Source organism: Manis pentadactyla, chromosome 2, assembly GCF_030020395.1.
Source record: "Manis pentadactyla isolate mManPen7 chromosome 2, mManPen7.hap1, whole genome shotgun sequence".
NCBI classification, from domain to species: Eukaryota; Metazoa; Chordata; class Mammalia; order Pholidota; family Manidae; genus Manis; species Manis pentadactyla.
This window is the reverse complement of record NC_080020.1, coordinates 184,008,282-184,030,789: the sequence shown is the minus strand read 5'-3', so window position 1 is coordinate 184,030,789 and position 22,508 is coordinate 184,008,282. Positions and strand designations below refer to the sequence as shown.

The 22,508-nt window shown below is 36.3% G+C and overlaps 1 protein-coding gene across 4 annotated transcripts in view; it reads right to left on the bottom strand.

The window, feature by feature from the left end:
• Positions 1 to 3,112: 3,112 nt before the first annotated feature.
• Positions 3,113 to 22,508, bottom strand: part of FAM161A (FAM161 centrosomal protein A) — a 36,384-nt gene continuing 16,988 nt past the window's right edge. For 2 of the 4 annotated variants that reach the window (XM_057497168.1, XM_057497170.1), the window contains 6 exons: positions 17,159 to 17,397; positions 14,860 to 16,026; positions 14,331 to 14,498; positions 12,604 to 12,703; positions 3,985 to 4,139; positions 3,113 to 3,528 (listed from right to left, as the gene is read on the bottom strand). In XM_057497168.1, the coding sequence (XP_057353151.1) occupies positions 3,390 to 3,528; positions 3,985 to 4,139; positions 12,604 to 12,703; positions 14,331 to 14,498; positions 14,860 to 16,026; positions 17,159 to 17,397 (1,968 nt within the window). In that variant the 3' untranslated portion in view covers positions 3,113 to 3,389. Of the gene's footprint in view, positions 3,529 to 3,984; positions 4,140 to 12,603; positions 12,704 to 14,330; positions 14,499 to 14,859; positions 16,027 to 17,158; positions 17,398 to 18,382; positions 19,025 to 22,508 lie in introns of those variants that run through there. The other 2 variants (XM_057497171.1, XM_057497169.1) reach the window with 2 other exon arrangements.

Below are 22,508 nucleotides of genomic sequence, written 5' to 3'. Positions count from 1 at the left end.
TTATGCCAGAAGACAATAGAGGCATACATAAGATAATCGATGTGAGGAACAGCTTTTATATCCCACCAAACTGATCTTCAAATATAAAGACCACAAACCATTATGAAGATTTTAGAAATCAGGTTATATTCTCTCCATGAGCCCTTCCTAAGGAATCTACTAGAGAATTCAGATAACAAAAATGAATGGAGAGACACTGCATGAGGAACTGTAGCAGTGGTCATCAGTGGTGGGTAACATCACGAAAGGAAGGATCATTAGACGTCATGTACACCCAGGAAATACAGGGAACAGCAGAGCACATTAAATGACAAAACTTAAATGACAAAACTCAGAGTGGGGGTACTCTACAGCATAAAGGACCTGGGCTCTTCAACAACAACAAAACTGCAACAGAAAAAAGGTGTATTAAAAAGACTCTTAAGAGACTTATTAACCATTTGCAATGTTTGGATTCTGATTCAGATTAACTGTATAACATGTATAAGACAATGGGTTAAATGTGAACACTTGGTAGGTAACTAGTATTAAGAAATTATAATTCATTTTATGTGTGTGATACAGCATTGGCAATGTAACAAGGGGCAGTTTTTATCTTTTATTAAAGATATATACTAAAATATTTATACATGAAATATGTCTGATTTGCTTCAAAGTAATTAGGGGGTAATGGGTGGAAACAGAGCAGAAATAAGCTTAATTGTAAGTTGATAACTGTTGACACTGGGGTTCGTGACCATTCTATTTTGTGTATGTCCATAATATCTCACAATAAAGCCAGTATCAAGAAAAGACTTTATATATCAATTATACTTCAATTTTTTAAAAATTATATTTTTCAGTTTTCTTGGTATCAGGATACCATAAATCCATGACCAGAAAATAGCTTCCAGCAAGGTTAAAGCCTCATTTTATTTTTATTTAATATACATGTTGAAAGGGAAAAAACAAAAACAAAAAACTAAGTCTTCCATGGCCTACTCCCAGGCTATTGTTCCCAGAGGCAAATTCTATCCTCATTTTTTTGTATTACTATCTTTTCAGAGTTAGATAATAAGCATGCATATTATTCCTTGACTTTTGACAGTTATATACCACATTTTACTATTTTTCTCAATTGTTATTCTCCTTCTCTTATTAAGATTCAGACCTTGCCAAAGACCATAAAGTCTTAATTTATACAAAAAGGAAAAATGTGGAGGGTGAGAAATTGGATGGAAGTGGTCAAAAGGTACAAATTTTCAGTTATAAGATAAATAAGTATTGGAATATAATGTACATGATAACGTAATTAACACTGCTGTATGGTGTATTTGCTAAGAGAGTAGAATCCTAAAAATTCTCATAGAAGAATAAAACATTTTTTTCATTTGTATTTGTATGAGATAATGGCTGTTAACTAAACTTATTGTAATTATTTCACAACATATGTAAGTCAAATCATTATGCAGCACACTTTAAACTTATATAGTGCTGTATGTACAGTTTTGTCTCAACAAAACTGATAAAAAACTTAAAATAAGGAAAAGATAACTAGATTAAATAGATAATCTAAATATATCTGCTTTTATGGTTAGGAAATCTTACACTGTGGTTTTGCCATGTATTCAATCTTTATTCGTTTCTCAACAGATTCTAAAGTAGAACTTCAAAAACATACTGTATCCTGGTACCCTAGTTTTTTTTCCTCTGTAGAAACAAAAAAGACTGCTATAAAAAGTTATTCCTACAACCTCTCTAAAAAACAATACAGATAAGTTAGGCACCCACAGGCCACATCAGGACAACTTATAAGCAATAAGAATTGAGAATGCCTAGAGCATTTAGGACAAAGTAATTACTTTATTTAGGCTATAATATATTGATAAAACTTCACTGACTAAAACTTCATTTCATAAGAACTTGCTTCCTTCTATCACAACCAGTAAAAACACATATCAAGCATATGATCGTTGAGAAGGGTATACAGTTTTTTTAAAGCAATAAGGCAATTAGTTTAAGGTATGATTTTATTGCCTAGGTCCAAATGTTGAAATCTTTGCTACTCTCAAGTTATTGAATTAACTTGAGAGTTATTGTCCATGAGAAAAATGACTGATATTCTTAGAGGCATGCTTATTTGTCTTATTGTGTAGACTAAATAAATGGAACAAAGAAATAATTTCTAAAATTTTCCATCATAATATATGTGTATGTATCTACAGGATATATAGTATAAACATATATGATACATATCTATGTATATATTCTATATTTCTATATGTAAAGATCACTTAATCCTCCAACACACAGATCACTTCTTCTGAAGAAATATGTAAGTATGAGGTCACTAGGTAACCCAGTAACATTTTCTTTATAGAAGGAAAAATGAGCATAACCTTCTTCTTGATGTTAGGCTAATCATGAAAAACAGACAATCCCATAAGTGAAAAAAATTGCAGAGCAGACTCTGATGATACAAAATTTTCAAAGTTACCCACTACCTAAAAAATATATTTTATTTCATCTTTAAAACTGATATGGGGCCACAAGTAATGGTAATGCCACATGCTAAGGAAATATCACACATGTCATTTTGATGGCTTTCCAGAAATAAAGTGATTTTGCAGAGGATGATTGGAAACTGCTAGTGTTTTTAAGTTTGGCTCTGTGTTTACCAGATTATGGTCTTTTAAAAAGTGGTTCAAACCTTATTTCTAACAAAATAATACTGAAATCACTTTGTTTCACATTTAAATATAAGTATGTTTACTTAAAGTTAAACATTTCTTCAGGAATATTCTGTCATCTGACACGGTCATTTGGATAGCCTAGTTTACAAAGAACCTTCCATATATGATTTCACCTAATCCTTCCTAAGGCCACCCAAGAAAGGTACTATTCCCACTTAAAAAAAAAAGAAAACTGAAGATTGGTCCTGGAACCAAGTCATACACTCTCCCCATGAGACTCAGAAGGGACAGAATGAAGAGCTAATCTTTGGATGCAAGTCACGTTTTAAATATTACAATTTGTGGTTTGTGTTTCTCGGGTTCTCAATAAATTAGAAGGGAAATGCTTCCACTTTCATGTGTACTCATTTTGAAGTAATTATAATTAAAAGCCAAATTCATCTACTTACTCATCCAAGCCTTTATTAGGTACCTACAATATGCACAATTCCGTACAAAATATTAAAGGAATACAAAGATGAATTTTAAAGTGGTGTCACCTCTCAAAAACCAAAACAGCTGGATTCAGCCTTTTCAGGCTACAGATGACTTTGCTCAAGAGCCCTGTGCCATATTCAGATGGGTTCCCATCAATGCTCTTAACACAAGCATGGCTGCGGACACCTGATGCTGCAAATGGCAGCACCAGCACAGGGAAGAGGTGCTGCTGATTTTGTCTTATTCTTCAATAGATTTCTCTTCTCCACTCTCTTCATTGGCTTCATCTTTTTCCTTAGAAGAATCTTGGCTGTTGGTATCAATAAAATAACTTTCTTCTCCATTCTCACTTTCTTCTATTTTTTCTTCTTCATTAAAGCTAGAGGAAGAAATGTATCAGTCTTTCAAAGGAAAAATGATTTGGTTTAAAGGTAAACAAACCCTTTGCAATGTATTCCATCCTGCAGTCAGTCTTCCTCAAGTGTACAAGCTCCAGTTTATCAAGAAAACTATAAAGGTGCCAATTGGGAAAGTAAATTTTCTTCTAAGAACTAATTTATTTCAAAACTCTTTAAACTTCATTTGAAAACATGTTTTATTTTCATCATTTATGTCAGAAATTTAAATTATTCTGCTTTAAAAATAAGATACTTCATCTCTGTGTTGTATTTTGAGTGTGTCAAAAATGTTAAAATATCAGTATGATTTATAATAGTTCACATGTATCCCATTAGGTAAATGACCTTTCTATAACATCACAGAACAGAATTTTATGCTTTCCTGCAGGTAAGCATTTTTTCAAAGGCAAACCATTCAGACATCTTATATATGTTACCTTTCTTTATCTTCAGTGAAAATTTTCATCTCTTGGTTATTGGAGTACTCAAATGTTTTTCCACTTTGGCTTTGCTTTGAAACAAACTCATCAGATATCCCTAGTGCTTTTAGAGTGTTAGAATAATGCTTTTCTGCGGCCATTCTTGCATTTTTCTATAGGAAAAATAAACCTTTTTAAATGAGAACAAAAGACTTTAAATTTCCATTAAAAATGTATTGGTTAAAAGCTCCAGTGAAAACTAAATTCAATAATCACAATTGTTTGAAAATACGCATGCCTTCTGATCAGCAATTCCACTCCTAGATATATACCCAGAGAAACTCCTACAATGTGCCTCAGGAGACATGTACAGAAATGTTCAGGATAGTACTGTTTTTAACAACCTCAAACTGGAAACAACCCAAACCTCTATCAACCGGAGGACGGATAAATAAATTGTGTTCTATTCATACAAAAGAGTGAAATAAAGCAATGAAAATGAATGAACTCTAGCTATACACAACAACATTGATGGATCTCAAAAACGTAATATCAAGCAAAAGCAGCAAAACACAGAAGAGTATATATACCATAATTCATTTACATAAAGTCTTTTCATTTACAAAAACAGGTAGTACTAAACTATATTGTTTAGAGATAGGGGCATAGGTGGTAAAACTACAAAGAAAAACAAGGAAATGCTTACCTCAAAAGTTAGGATGGTGGTTTCATGTAGGGGAAGAAAGGGTTTTGATCTGGGAGGGCACAGAGGGTTTCTGGGGTGCTCATAATGCCCCATTTATTAACTTGGGTGAGCACATGAGTTTTGATTTATAATTATTCTTTACACTGTATCTGCTTTATACACTTTTATGACTGTTGAAAGATATCTAGAAAAATCAGTAAGAAAATAAGTTCATATGATAGTTGTTAGAGGGTTATTTTATATGCCTACTGTAATTTTTACTCTTTATAAGCCGTATCTCCAATCCATCAAAGGTGATACAATCATCAGCATTGTCATCTTTTCTTTGTGGAGGAAGTAATGGATACACCACAATGAACATGAATTCAGAACTGGGTTCAATTTTCCAGAATATTCCTTCCTGGCTTTGGGACCTGTGGGAGCTGTGATGACCCTCTCATATCTGAAGCGAGTCAGAAGTCACCACAGTTCCTGAAACTGCAGGCTTCATGGAGCCACAGGGTGACTGGTGGGCACACTAGTGCCTCAGCTTTAATCAATCTGTAGCTCCTGTGAGTGAATATGAAGTAGTACAGGGCCGAGATTTGCTACCTAGACTCCAATTAAAGCAAGGTGACTAGGAATGGACCAGTGCCAATGTACCAATGGCATCAGCTCCTAGAAGGGGTATGGGAGAGTACCCAGTCTCACCCCCCAATTTAACAAATAAGGAAACCAAGACACTCCTCCTCCACCCCACTAATGGTAAGCAGTCTGCTTAAGGTCACAAGGACAGTGAGCTGCAGAACCAAGTCTCTTAACTCTTTCCTGGGTCTTTCCCACTCCATGCTTCTTTCCCTAAGCAGCAGTGGTCTTCCTGGAGTTTGAAGGTAGCCTAAGTACAGCCTGACATCAGCAATGCAGGTGTCAGATACTTGCCTAACCCAGAGACTGCAGCACACTTAAGGACCATGGAGGCTAGTGTTCCATGAGAGAAACCAAAATAGCAAGACTGATTCAGTGGATAAAACTGTCACCAGTGCATTTCCTGACGCTCTGGGAAATTGAAAAAAGAACACTCAAACTGCCGCTACAACGTACCCACTGCAAATAGCAATTTTTAGAAAAGTAAATAAAAATGCATCCAGAGGCTATGAATACCAGATAAGCCTTGTGGGGACTGAAAGATATGGCAAAGTGAGAAGATGAGAACTATGCCCCAAAGACTATAAAGCAGAATATAGAAACCCCAAGCCTAACTTTGAATGCATTAAGAACAGTGTATTTTGATTTAAGCAAATATATAAATAAGAGAGATTAAAATGATTCTAATCCAAAGTCAGTGCTCATAAGCCTTCATCTTAATTCAGTTTAAAATTTAATTTAACATCTGCTCAGTTAATAAACCCTCTGATTTTCAAGAAACAGTACAACATGGGTTTGTTCTGTACTGGATCATAGGTCTGCTCTGCTAGAGGATATAACTCAGCAGCAAGACCACAATTAACACCTATAGATGAGTAATACACAAAGTTGTGAATGAATTTATTCAGTAACTGTTACTTAGCAGCAGTAGTCACAGCAAAACAGACTGCAAGAAAAAAAGTACTAATTTACATGAACAAAACCAAAGAAAATTGTGTCACTGCCAGTCACTGTGTATGTAGAATTACCTTCTAATATTTTATACCAAGGTGAAGTGTATAATTGTTCTTAATTGAAACAAACATTTCCTCTTCGCATTTCACCATGCAAAAGAATTGTAAATACTATGTGATAAAATGAACAGTTAAAACAAGTCTAAGGTTATTTTATTTTATTATCAAAGACTCTGCCAAAAAAAAAAAGCTTTTAGGGAAACAAAATAACAAGTAATGATGAAAGTTTATCCACAATCAATGCCCTAGTTTAAAGGAAAAATAATACTTTTTTTTTTATAACCATAAATTTAGTTTATAGTAATTCCTTCATTTATTTAAAAATTAGTTAATACCTATTTTGTGACAAGCCTTCATGGAAGGTAGGGGCTATATGGGAGAGAAAAGTGTTTTGGACAAAGGGAAAAGGGAACAGCATATGTGAAGGCTGAAAGTGGCAGAAGAAATACAAGCTATGATGGTAACCTATGTTCTCAACATTTGAAACTTCTTTATGGGTTTAATTTCACACACACTTATTTTGCTACATTTTCTCTGGTGCTCATACAAATGGAAACTCATAGCATGGCAAAACTGCTTATTAATGCTGAGACTCATCATTAATATGTCAGAGTAGTGATCTCAGCCTGGGCTAATTCCAGAAAGAAAAGGAGAGGTCATTATCTGGTTAATTTGATCATAATGGTTCAATTTTGGTTCAGCAAAATTTTTTTTTAACATCTCTGTGCCAGATGTTGTTCTAGGTGCTAGTTTCTGGGAATACAAAAATTTGACCACCACCTTTAAAAGTAACTAGCTGTAAGGGAAGAGAGATCATTAAACAGATAATTACCATACAATGTGGTAGGAGTAAAGATAGAGGTTCGCAAAGGGTGATAGAGAACACAGAGGAAAGGACACCCAACTCAAGATGGGACACAATGCAAGAAATGATTTTGTACTAAGACTTGAAAGAGTAGGAGGAAAGATAGGAAGAAGCTGTAAGGGTGTTCAGAAACAGTATGAATAAAGATTTCATGCTTGAAACTAGCAGTCTGGTATGACCTGAAAATAATGGGTGTACATAGTGGGGTTAAGGGGAATGCAGTGATAGCTGAACTACAGAGGTTAGCAGGGATCAGAACACAGAGGATTCTGTATACCATGCTAAGATTCATGAATTTATCTTCTGAGAGGAAGCAAGACAGCTAGCGTTAAGTGTTTAGAAGCAGACTGACTTGGGTTCCAAACCTAGTTTCATTAGTTACTAACTGTAAACCTTATGAATGACTTACCTTCTTTTCTTCCTCTGTTATATAGGAACACTCACCTTATAGCATTGTTTGGAGAAGTCATTGACAAGGCCCCTTTACCATTCATTGAAAACAAGAATGAATGCAATCAGAGAAAAATCAATTATCAGGGGTTATTAACTACCTGCCCAGAGTTAAGCTTTTGGCAAGGGAATGGGAATGGCAAAGTGAAGATACAATGGTGGCTTTGCAAAACTGGAAAACCAGTCATACTATTACAGTAACTCAGCTAGGAATTAATAGAGGTTTCATCTAGCATTTCACCATCAGGAACAGAAAAAGGCAGATCCAAAAATTATTTAGGAAGAAAATTTATCAGGCCCCTCAGTAACAACTGAATGGGGAGAAGTGTCCCAGTCATCTAGATGGGGGTCCAACCAAAACTGGAAATCACAGAAAAGAATCTAGTATGAGGCAAGATGAATGTAAGATGCTATGGGAAATCTGGGTAGACATAGCTACCAGACAAGTGAACATAAAAACCTACAGTTGGGAGTTGGAGATAACTACTTTGGGCTAAGAGTCAATCATTTTATGCTGAGTATTAGACAACAGCTTATGATGATTCTTTTCCCCTAAAGTTGAACTTGAAATGTTAAAAAAAAGAAATCCAACTCTTAAAATGAAAAGCACCACATAAAATTATATCCAATCAGCAAGTAAAGGGTTCCTAAAATTTTGAGAGATTGTAATTATGTACATTCACCCACAATATATATCCCTTGTCCTCAATGAGTCACTGATAAGGACAGTCCTGTAACAACACTCATCTGCCCCAGGCATGAGTGGACAGGACACTCCAAATATAACAGATTGAAATTCACCACATAGCACCTGTTCTCTCCCGTGATCACTGTGAAACCATGTCACCCATAGGTGTACAAAGGAGAAGATGATCTAAAATTGACAAATCTCTCTTAAGGGAAAGATTGCAAAACAGTATAAATTTAGTAAAATCAGTATTCACTGTCCATAAATCCTAATTATTTTCTTAATAAAAAGGAAGTCTTTTCAGTAATTGTAGATAAGGCTGAAAATTATAGACTCACTTAAAGAAAAACTGATCAACAAAATGAAAAGGCAACCTACTTAATAGGGGAAAATATTCACAAATCACATGTCTGATAAGGAGTTAATATCTGAAATATATAAAGAACTCATACTAGTCAATAACAAAAAAAGAAAAAGAAAATACAATTTTAAAATGGGCAAAGGATCTGAACAGACATTTTTTTCAAAGAAGATATTCAAATAACCAAAAGGTACATGAAATGGTGCTCAACATCACTAATTAGGGAAATGCAAATCCAAACCACAATGAGGTATCATCTCACACCTGTTAAAATGGCTATTATCAAAAAGACCCGATAAATGTTAGTGAGGATGTGAAGAAAAGGGAACTATGGTGCACTGTTGGTGGAAATGTAAATTAGTTCAGCCACTATGGAAAACAGTATAGAGTTTCCTCAAAAAATTAAAAACAGAACTACCGTATGATTCAGCAATTCCACTCTGCATATGAATCTGAAGGAAACAAAATCACTATCAAAGAGAGAACTGCACACCCATGTACACTGCAGCATTATTTATAATAGCCAAGACATAGAAATAACCAAGTGGCCATGAAAAGATGAATGCATAAAGAACATGTGGTACGCATGATCATCTCCATAGATGTTGAAAAAGCATTTGACAAAATTCAACATCTATTCATGATAAAAACTCTCAACAAAATGGGTACAGAGGGCAAGTACCTCAACATAATAAAGGCCATATATGACAAACCCACAGCCAACATCATACTTGAAACTGAAAGCTTTTCCTTTAAGATCAGGAACAAGACAAGGATGCCCACTCTCCCCACTTCTATTCAACATAGTACTGGGGGTCCTAGCCACAGCAATCAGACAACACAAAGAAATTAAAGGCATCCAGATTGTCAAGGAAGAAGTTAAACTGTCCCCATTTGCAGATGACATGATATTGTACATAAAAAACCCTAAAGAATCCACTCCAAAACTACTAGATCTAATATCTGAATTCTGCAAAGTTGCAGGATACAAAATTAATACACAGAAATCTGTGGCATTCCTACACACTAACAATGAACTAGCAGAGAGAGAAATCAGGAAAACAATTACCTTCACAATTGCATCAAAAAGAATAAAATACCTAGGAACAAACCTAACCAAGGAAGTGAAAGACCTATACTCTGAAAACTACAAGACACTCATGAGAGAAATTAAAGAAGATACCAATAAATGGAAACACATCCCGTGCTCATAGATAGGAAGAATTAATATTGTCAAATGGCCATCCTGCCTAAAGCAATCTATAGATTCAATCAATTCCTATCAAAATGCCAATAGCATTCTTCAACAAACTAGAGCAAATAGTTCTAAAATTCATACACAAAAGACCCCACAAAAGACCCCAAATAGTTAAAGCAATCCTGAGAAAGAAGAATAAAGTGGGGGGATCTCACTCCCCAACTTCAAGATCTACTACAAAGCCACAGTAATCAAGACAATTTGGTATTGGCACAAGAATAGACCCATAGACCAATGGAACAGACTAGAGAACCCTGATATAAACCCAACCATATATGGTCAATTAATATATGATAAAGGAGCTATGGACATACAATGGGGAAATGGCAGCCTCTTCAACAGCTGGTGTTGGCAAAACTGGACAGCTACATGCAAGAGAATGAAACTGGATTATTGTTTAACCCCATACACAAAAGTAAACTCAAAATGGATTAAAAACTTGAGTGTAAGTCATGAAACCATAAAACTCTTAGAAAAAAACATAGGCAAAAATCTCTTGGACATAAACATGAGCAACTTCTTCATGAACACATTTCCTCGGGCAAGGGAAACAAAAGCAAAAATGAACTCATGAGACTACATCAAACTAAAACGTTTCTGTACGGCAAAGGACACCATCATCAACAGAATAAAAAGGCATCCTACAGTATGGGAGAATATATCTGTAAATGACATATCCAACAAGGGGTTAACATGCAAAATATATAAAGAACTTACATGCCTCAACACCCAAAAAGCAAATAACCAGCTTAAAAAATGTACAGAGGATATGAACAGACAGTTCTCCAAAGAAGAAATTCAGATGACCAACAGACACATGAAAAGATGCTCCACATCACTAATCATCAGGAAAATGCAAATTAAAACCACAATGAGATATCACCTCACACCAGTAAGGACGGCCAGCATGGAAAAGACTAAGAACAACAAATGCTGGCAAGGATGCGGAGAAAGGGGAATCCTCCTGCACTGCTGGTGGGAATTTAAACTAGTTCAACCATTGAGGAAAGCAGTATGGAGGTTCCTCAAAAAACTAAAAATAGAAATACCATTTGACCCAGGAATCCCACTCCTTGGAATTTACCCAAAGAATACAACTTCTCAGATTCAAAAAGACATATGCACCCCTATGTTTACTGCAGCACTTTTTACAGTAGCCAAGATATGGAAGCAACCTAAGTGTCCATCAGTAGATGAATGGATAAAGAAGATGTGGTACATATACACAATGGAATATTATTCAGCCATAAGAAGAAAACAAATCCTACCGTTTGCAACCACATGGATGGAGCTGGAGGATATTATGCTCAGTGAAATAAGCCAGGCAGAGAAAGACAAGTGCCAAATGATTTCCCTTATTTGTGGAGTATAACAATGAAGCAAAATCGAAGGAACAAAATAGCAACAGACTCAGAGACTCCAAGAATGAACTAGTAGTTACCAAAGGGGAGGGGTGTGGGAGGGCAGGTGGGGAGGGAGGGAGAAGGGGACTGAGGGGTAGTATGTTTAGTACACATGGTGTGGGGGATCACAGAGAGAACAGTGTAGCACAGAGAAGTCACATAGTGGATCTGTGGCATCTTGCTGCACTGATGGACTGTGACTGCATTGGTGTATGGGTGGGTACTTGATAATATGGGTAAATGTAGTAACCACATTGTTTTTTCATGTGAAACCTTCATAAGAGTGTATATCAATCATACCTTAATAAAAAATTTTAAAAAATAAAATAAAATAAAAGACATGAAGGGCAAAAAAAACACAACAACATGTGGTACATATATATATATATATATATATATATATATATATATATATATATATAATGGAATACTATTCAGCCACTAGAAAGGAAATCCTAATATTTGTGACAACATGGATGGACCTTGAGGACATTATGCTAAGTGAAACAAGTCAGACAGAGAAAGACAATAGGTGATTTCACTAAAAAACAAAAAACCAAACTTACAGAAAAAGAGATCAGATTTGTGGCTACCAGGGGGAATTGGATGAAGGTGGTCAAAAGGTACAAACTCAGTTATATGATAAATAAGTACTGGGAAGTAATTTATAACGTGATGACTGTAGTTACTGTTGTATGGTATAATTGAGAGTTGCTAAATACGTAAATCCTCAAAGTTCTCGTCACAAGGAAAAAATTAGGGGTTTTAGGGGGGTAACTATATGAGAGGTATTGATGTTAATTAAACTTAACTAACTTCACAGTATATGTATGTCAAGTCATTATGCTGTACATCTTAAACTTACACAATGCTGTATGTCAAAATTTTTTAAAAACTTGCAGAAATAAATCTGATTCAATTAGCTATTTTGTTTCATTTTTTAATGCTTCAAAGACCTCCAAATCACATGAAGCCCAACGTTAGTATTTGGCCAAGTTGGTAATGAAAAAAGATCCTCAAAAATTGTGAAACTTATTTTGAAAATGACTGGATTAGCAGCACGTTCTTATCAAGCTTACATGTCTCATCAACAAGATTCAGTGCTCAGATCTAAGCAAAACTACTTACTTGACTGACTTGATGAAGCTGTCACAGAAACAGTATGTCTCAGTGAATTATATAACACACAGAAAAAGACCGTAAATTAGGAACTGGAGATATATATTTTTTTAAAGCTGACAATAGCTCTTAAATTTCAACAAATACAACCTGAGCAACTCTTTCAAATAGCAGTGGCCTATTTTTTAATTTTTCTTCTCTTTCTTCTAGTTCTCGTCGGTATTCTCTCATCCTTTCCTTTTCACTCTTTCTAAAATCAAATAAAAGGAAGAGAATTTTAGAAAGAAAAAAGAATTTGCATATATAACATTTAGCATCTTTAGATAACAAATCAGAAATTAAATTATGAGCACAGTTCACCACAATTCCTTTTCTAGACTGGTACATTTTTATAGAATGCAAAATAAAAATCCTAGGTTCTGAGAGCACACATTTTATAACCTGGGAACAGTTTAAGTACTTAGAGGTTTCTGCAGTCTTCAAGACAGAATGTATTAAAAGGCTTCAAACTGGCCTGAAAGATGAATGAATGCCCTCTTATCTCATTCATAGGTGTAAAAACACAAGAAAACTTGGTCTAAATTAGGTATCTTCTCTTTAAGGAGATTTTTCTGAAACCAAGACCTTGCTCTTCTTTCTTCCCCCTAAATGAGATGGCCTGTAGGTTGGTGGCAAAGTTAATTAAATGGGAGCAGGTCAGGGGAGAAATGGGAAGTATGGGAATATAACATAGAGAAAGGAACAGGAACCAAGATACATAAATTCACAGTAAGTGTACTTATTATTTGGACAAGATTCTATAATGAATTAAACTATGCTATTTTCTCCGTGTAAAATATACTAACTCTACCAAGATAATAAGATTTCATGGACTAGAGAAAATAATTACACTATAAAGTGATAATTATGCTTAATCATATGTAAGTTGATATGAAAAATCCAATTTATTTTCTAAGAGTGAATATATATTTCTAAAGATTTTTCTGCTCAAGTTCATCAAATTAAGTTCCCTCTATCAATTAATTACATTGACATGCATTATTAAGTATACAGAGTATACATTATAAAGGAATATATTATTACATATAATATACATTTAAAAAGAAATACTTAAAAAAAATACTTAAAAAAAAAGCAAATACAGATTTTTTGTACTTATAAATCAGGTTAAAATTAATAAATCATATTAATTACCTGGTTTTGGAGAAGATATTTTCCCACTTAAGCATCAAACATTTTTATTTATAACATAAAAATGCTCCTCTGAAACAATGGTTTTCAAACTTTGTACTGCAGAATTTTAGTGTTCTGCAAATATTTTTATTCATTTATATTAGAACTGTAACAAAATGCAACATATACCACTAAACACGTGTTAATTGACATCACATAATAGATGGTGTCAATCTGTGTTACTAGATTTCATGCAGACCTTAGAATAAAGCTCTGTTTATTAAAGAATTATTCTGAAATTACATGGCAAGCTATTAAAAAAGAGCTTTATCTGTGTGAATCAACTTTTTCTCAATGTTGTACTGTGCACTCAAAACTAATATAAAGAAAAAGGTTAGATGCTGATAAAAGATAACAACTATTAAGTATGGGCACAATACAAACATTTCTGCTCATCAACATGGCCTCATGGTCTTCACCATGAGGTGAGAATACATGTTGTTGATTCTCACCTTCTCACCATGTGGGGGTGAGGGAGTGCGAATATGTGTGTGTACGCTGAGTATAAGTAACTGATAGTAACTTGAATCCAGAAACTAAAGTCCTAATACTATTCTTAATCTGTTCATATATTGGTATCTACTAATTTAAAAAATAAAGTTTGAAAACCAATGATCTGGAGATTCAGGATTCTTTCATGATACCTGAGAGATTTTATTCTGGACTTAGACATTTGAGCTAAACTTTGATGTGAGTCATAAGCCTTAGCCCGGGTTGTCAGGAGTTTCTGCAATTCTTTCATTCTTTGCTTCTGCTTAGTTAGGATCCGATTTCTCTCTTCTTCCAACATTTTCTTTTCCTCAAGTGATCTCCTGAGGGCAACAAACTAAGGCTTAATTCATTTTAAGCCTATGAGAATGTTGTTTAGCAAAGATTTAGCATGGGATAATTCAAAGGTTGAAAAAAGGCAGCCTTTTGAGAAGGATCTGCCTTGTGAATAGGCTGACTTTAACCTTTGCGATCCCCAATGATTCATAAAATGGAGAATACACTCATTTCTTAAACACCTTCTGGCAAAATGTTCTATATTATAAAGTAAAATATATTACCAAATATCATAACTTTTTCCTATTTTCAAAGTCACCAACATCTCACCAACATCAAATCAACAGAGCTATATATACTATGTCAGCAACGGTGAGTTCATCGGTATATTGCATCCTAGTTATTTACCTTGTGGCTCGCTCTCTTCCTCTGGAAGATACTGTGGGCATTGGAGGGTTGCAGTTACAAGGCACAGGCTTTGCACTTGCACTTCTTACTGGTGACTTGTGCCTTGGAGATAGATAAGACCTATGTGTTTCTTTTAAATTGTCTTCATCTGTTTCTATGTCTGCCAAAATCTTCTCTTTTTCAGTGGATGCATGTGAGGCTGCATGAGGATCAGGTGATTTACAGACTGTTAGAAGTTTTGGATATTTCTGTTCTGAGAGGCGTTTCTGATATCGCTCAGGAAGGTTTTCAAAATCAGCAGTCTGGCACCTAATCTTGTATTTATACTTCAACTTTTCAGCCTGTTCAGGACCTTTGAGCCTATGTGTAGCAAAACTTCTGTGATTTGTCCTACAAGGCGAAGGGGATGGATCCTCTGAGAGCTCAGGGGCTTTCAGCTGCATCCTAATGTTTCTACAGAGCTCGTCTTCTTTCAACTTGTTATTGGTACTTGAAACATAAGTAGATCGAGGTATTGGTCTGGCTTTAAATCGATTTTTCTTTTTAGACTTAAAAAAGTCTCTCAGCTGTTTTTCCCGAATTGCTTGCTTCTGTTCTTCTCTTGCAATAAACTTAAATGGCTTTTGTGAGGCCAAAAGGGCTTCTTTGTTTTTCTCCTTCCTAGATCTCCTCCGTTCTTCATTTTGCTTGACTGTATCATGATAAAGGGGTAAAAAGACAAATGAAGGAACTGGATTGGCTCGGAATTTTTTCTTACACTCTGAATCTTCCTCTTGCTTTTTGAGCAGTTTGTGAACCATTTCCATATCTGATTTAGATTTCATGTTCTCTTCTTTTTTCTTCTGTTCTCTAATCATCATTTGAAAAGGCTCAGGTACTGTAATCTTTGGCACCCATTCTTTTGGTTTCTTCTTTGTTTTTCCAACTGCTGGGAAATCAGCATCTACACACTGAATATAATCTTCAACAGAAAAGTTTGTCCACATATTGTTGATCAGTTCCATAGCATAGCTCATGACTCTGCTTTTCTCAGGATACTCTTTTTCTAAGCTGGGTAATTCATCTTCAGAGGAAGACAAAATCGAGGAGGAAGATTGACCTAAATCAGGCTCTGAAGGCGATGTCATTAACGAGACATGGTGATAAGAGCCCTTTTCTGATACAGACCTAAGGAAGAATAATAATTATGTTATAATTTCAGTTGTAACCACATAAGAATTAAGAGTTACATGTTTTCTAAGATCAAGGTATAGTCAGAAGACAGAAGCTGGACAAGGCTTGTAAAAATTATCACTTTCATTTAAAATAGACCTGGGAGATACCTATAAATTATCTAATTCAACTCCCTTATAATACAGGGGAGGAACTTGCGACAGCAGAGGCTCCTGGTCTAATCTCTAGTGAATTTTCCACACATTTTTCAGTCATCATTTTAAAACATACATCTGATCACATCACTTCCTTTTTTCCCTGATTTGTCATTGTTACAAAGACAAGTCTAGATTTTAAAGCCCTTAAAGGCTAGCCTATCTTTGCTGTTTCACCTCTTGCCTCTCTCTGTACCCAATCACCATTCTTAAGTCATACCGAGTCACGATTTCTCATGCCACCATGACTTTGCAGTCATTATTTCCTGTATCTGCTGGAGCTCCTCCTCCTTAAGACTGAACTCAGATATGCCACTTCAGGTAAAAAATCCCTGCCTGCGTTCCTCCACTGAGTTTCCAGCTGGTCTCTGAGTCCCTTGAGGGCATCATGATTTTGACTCCTCAGTGCCCAGGCAAGGTCTGGCCTACAGATGGGTAATCAGTGCCAATGAACTGGATGAGTTAAGGGGTTTGCTTCAAGCTTAAAAAACACGCAAATTTATAGCAGAAATGGGTCTTGAAATGACAAACTACTTTGAAAAGTTGAATCAGATTTATATCTTAGTCCTGAATTCCTTGTACTATATATACCTAAACGAGCTCATGTTAACCCACATATTATAGAAAGCTCTTAAAATTGAATTTTACTATTAATCACTTAAAAATGATCCAGACAAAACATTCTGATACATGCCTACAGTTCTAAGAGAGATGGGTTGGAGAGAAAAGACCAAATGGACACTAAATGACCCTCAAAGCAAAAAGCCACCTATAGGTTGATAAGCCATTAAACATTTTGAATATAATCTCACTTTCATGTATCACAAAAAGTACAAAGGGATATTTGAGAGAAAATACTCAGAAATTTGTCCTGTACTTTTAAGCATACATTTTATTGTACAGTCCACAAATAACATTATATACAAACTTACCTGGAAGAGACACTAGAAGCTTCTTCTCTGATGATCACTGGCTGAGCCTCCTTTAAATTCAGTTTATTCTGGTACATTTTCTCTAACTTTGCCATAGTTTCCATGTGGGCAGCCTTTAGCTCATCTAGTTTCCTAAAATACTCTTCATTAGAATGGTAAATATCAGAGAAGTCCATAAAGTCCTCAGAGCTTACACATGTTTGTTCATCCACCCCAGAAATGTTGGTGTTAAAATCAGCCTGGTAGGAGGAAAAAAACCTGTTATATGGTGTTTGGAATTGAAAGAAAATTTAAGTTGACACAGATTCCTAATGCTGCTTCTTAAAGAGTCCACTTAGTTAGGTTATATGTTACCTGTGGGCTACATACACTTAATGGATTATACATTGCTCATGCGCTATGTACACTTTCACGTAATGATATTTTATTAAGAGCAAGAGAGAGAGACAGAGACAGAGAGACGGGGGAGGGAGAGGCCAAGTTGCCAGAAAATAAATGCTCTTCAATCCATTTTATAAAAAATGGGTAGGTTAGGATGGCCAACATCCAAAAGACAAGAAACAACAAATGCTGGCAAGGACGCAGAGAAAGGGGAACCTCTTACACTGTTGGTGGGAATGTAACTTAGTTCAACCATTGTGGAAAGCAGTATGGAGTTTCCTCAAAAAAACTAAAAATAGAAATACCATTTGAAGCAGTAATTCCACTCCTAGGAATTTACCCAAAGAAAACAATATCCCTGATTCCAAAAGATCTATGCACCCGTACGTTTACCACTGTACTATTTACAGTAGTCAAGATATGGAAGCAACCTAAGTGTCCATCAGTAGATGAATGGATAAAGAAGAGGTGGTATATATACACAATGGAATATTATTCAGCCATAAAAAGAAAACAAATCTACCATCTGCAACAACATGGATGGAGCTAGAGGATATTATGCTCAATGAAATAAGCCAGGTGGAGAAAGACAAATACCAAATGATTTCCCTCATTTGTGGAGTATAACAACAAAGCAAAACTGAAGGAATAAGACAACAGCAGACTCAGACTACACAAAGGGACTAGCAGTTAACAAATGGGAGGGGTAGGGGAGGGTAGGTGGGGAGGGAGGGAGGGAGAAGGGGATTAAGGGGCATTATAATTAGCAATCACAATACAGGTAGGTCACCGGGAAGGCAGTACAGCACAGAGAAGACCAGTAATGACTCTATAACATCTTACTATGCTGAAGGAAAGTGACTGCAATGGGGTGTGGGGGGACTTGATAATATGGGTGAATGTTGAAATCACAATGTTGTTTATGTGAAACCCTCTTAAAATTGTATATCAATGATACCTTAATGAAAAAAGGAAAAGAAAAAGAATGGTTAGATTCCCAGATCATGTACTAACTGAAACACTGTAATGGGATAAAACCAAACCACCCTTTATAAAAAGCCTCCTTCTGAGGTGTACTTTTTAACTGAGATGAACACCACAGCTCCTCCTGCTGTAAACCAACCAACCATAGCCTAGTGCCCTCCCCAAGCTGGGCTCCTGCAGTGTGGGCCCCAAGGCTGTGCCAGTGGATAGAGGGAACAATGTTCTCAGTGGCTCATCAAGGAGCCAGGAAGAAGCCTTCCTAGTTGTTGGGAGGAAACCTCAAGAGGGAGCAGGAGGGGGTAGGAGGGATTTTCAAAACAACCATTGCTCTGGGCAATGAGCTGTAGCTCGTAAGGGTGACAGGGACTACCGGAGTAACAAGAGAAGTACAGTACTGTTGACCCGTGAACAATGTGAACATTAGGGGCACCAAACCCCATGCAGTTGAAAGTCCACGTATAACTTTTGACTCCCCCAAAGCTTAACTACTAATAGTCTTCTGTTGACTGGAAGCATGCTGATAACGTAAACAGTTGATTAATTCCCATTTTGTATGTGTATTATATACTGTATTCTTACAATAAAGCAAACATGAGAAAATAAAACAGTTTTTCAAATCATCACAAATCTCTAAAACTTTTCCAATATATTTATTTTAAAAAAATCATGTCTGGTGAGGGAGCCAAGATGGCAGCATGAGTAGAGCAGCAGAAATCTCCTCCCCAAACCACATATATCTATGAAAATATAACAAAGACAACTCTTCCTAAAATAAAGACCAGAGGACACAGGACAACATCCAGACCACATCCACACCTGCGAGAACCCAGTGCCTCGTAAAGGGGGTAAGATACAAGCCCCGGCCCCACGGGACCCGAGCGCCCCTCCCCCCAGCTCCCAGCAGGAGAAGAGCAGGCAGAGCGGGAGGGAGACGGAGCCCAGGGCTGCCGAACACCCAGCCCCAGCCATCTGGGCCAGAGCGCAGACACAGTGTCTGCACGGGGCCCTGGATACTAGGGAAACAAACTCTGGAAGGGTTTATAAGCAGAATGGATAGGATGCAAGAGGCCATTGATGGAATAGAAACCAGAGAACAGGAACGCATAGAAGCTGACATAGAGAGAGATAAAAGGATCTACAGGAATGAAACAATATTAAGAGAACTGTGTGACCAATCCAAAAGGAACAATATCCGTATTATAGGGGTACCAGAAGAAGAAGAGAGAGGAAAAGAGATGGAAAGTATCTTGGAAGAAATAATTGCAGAAAACTTCCCCAAACTGGGGGAGGAAACAATCGAACAGACCATGGAAATATACAGAACCCCCAACAGAAAGGATCCAAGGAGGACAACACCAAGACACATAATAATTAAAATGGCAAAGATCAAGGACAAGGAAAGAGTTTTAAAGGCAGCTAGAGAGAAAAAGGTCACCTATAAAGGAAAACCCATCAGGCTAACATCAGACTTCTCGACAGAAACCCTACAGGCCAGAAGTACACCAAGACACATAATAATTAAAATGGCAAAGATCAAGGACAAGGAAAGAGTTTTAAAGGCAGCTAGAGAGAAAAAGGTCACCTATAAAGGAAAACCCATCAGGCTAACATCAGACTTCTCGACAGAAACCCTACAGGCCAGAAGAGAATGGCATGATATATTTAATCCAATGAAACAGAAGGGACTGAACCAAGGATACTGTATCCAGCACGACTATCATTCAAATATGATGGTGGGATTAAACAATTCCCAGACAAAAAAAAGCTGAGGGAATTTGCTTCCCACAAACCACCTCTACAGGACATCTTACAGGTACTGCTCTAGATGGGAGCACTCATAGAAAGAGCACAGAACAAAACACCCAACATATGAAGAATGGAGGAGGAGGAATAAGAAGGGAGAGAAGAAAAGAATCTCCAGACAGTGTATATAACAGCTCAATAAGCGAGCTAAGTTAGGCAGTAAGATACTAAAGAGGCTAACCGTGAACCTTTGGTAACCACAAATTTAAAGCCTGCAATGGCAATAAGTACATATCTTTCAATAGTCACCCTAAATGTTAATGGACTGAATGCACCAATCAAAAGACACAGAGTAATAGAATGGATAAAAAAGCAAGACACATCTATATGCTGCTCACAAGAAATTCATCTCAAACCCAAAGACATGCACAGACTAAAAGTCAAGGGATGGAAAAACATATTTCAAGCAAACAACAGCGAGAAGAAAGCAGGGGTTGAAGTACTAATATCAGACAAAATAGACGTCAAAACACAGAAAGTAACAAGAGATAAAGAAGGACACTACATAATGATAAAGGGCTCAGTCAAACAAGAGGATATAACCATTCTAAATATATATGCACCCAACACAGGAGCACCAGCATATGTGAAACAAATACTAACAGAACTAAAGGGGGAAATAGACTGCAATGCATTCATCCTAGGAGACTTCAACACACCACTCACCCCAAAGGATAGATCCACTGGGCAGAAAATAAGTAAGGACACGGAAGCACAGAACAACACAGTAGAGTAGATGGACCTAATAGACATCTATAGAACTCTACATCCAAAAGCAACAGAATATACATTCTTCTCAAGTGCACATGGAACATTCTCCAGAATAGACCACATACTAGCCCACAAAAAGAGCCTCAGTAAATTCCAAAAGATTGAAATCCTACCAACCAACTTTTCAGACCACAAAGGCATAAGACTAGAAATAAACTGTACAAAGAAAGCAAAGAGGCTCACAAACACATGGAGGCTTCACAACACGCTCCTAAATAATCAATGGATCAATGACCAAATCAAAATGGAGATCCACCAATATATGGAAACAAATGACAACAACAACACTAAGCCCCAACTTCTGTGGGACACAGCAAAAGCAGTCTTAAGAGGAAAGTATATAGCACTCCAAGCATATTTAAAAAAGGAAGAGCAATCCCAAATGAACGGTCTAATGTCACAACTATCAAAATTGGAAAAAGAAGAACAAATGAGGCCTAAGGTCAGCAGAAGGAGGGACATAATAAAGATCAGAGAAGAAATAAATGAAATTGAGAAGAATAAAACAATAGCAAAAATCAATGAAACCAAGAGCTGGTTCTTCGAGAAAATAAACAAAATAGATAAGCCTCTAGCCAGACTTATTAAGAGGAAAAGAGAGTCAACACAAATCAACAGTACCAGAAACGAGAAAGGAAAAATCACAACGGACCCCACAGAAATACAAAGAATTATTAGAGAATACTATGAAAACCTATATGCTAACAAGCTGGGAAACCTAGGAGAAATGGACAACTTCCTAGAAAAATACAACCTTCCAAGACTGACCCAGAAAGAAACAGAAAATCTAAACAGACCAATTACCAGCAACGAAATTGAAGCGGTAATCAAAAAATTACCAAAGAACAAAACCCCCGGGCCAGATGGATTTACCTCAGAATTTTATCAGACATACAGGGAAGACATAATACCCATTCTCCTTAAAGTTTTCCAAAAAATAGAGGAGGAGGGGATACTCCCAAACTCTTTCTATGAAGCTAACATCACCCTAATACCAAAACCAGGCAAAGACCCCACCAAAAAAGAAAACTACAGACCAATATCCCTGATGAACGTAGATGCAAAAATACTCAACAAAATATTATCAAACCGAATTCAAAAATACATCAAAAGGATCATACACCATGACCAAGTGGGATTCATCCCAGGGATGCAAGGATGGTACAACATTCGAAAGTCCATCAACATCATCCACCACATCAACAAAAAGAAAGACAAAAACCACATGATCATCTCCATAGATGCTGAAAAAGCATTTGACAAAGTTCAGCATCCATTCATGATAAAAACTCTCAGCAAAATCGGAATAGAGGGCAAGTACCTCAACATAATAAAGGCAATCTATGATAAACCCACAGCCAACATTATATTGAACAGCGAGAAGCTGAAAGCATTTCCTCTGAGATCGGGA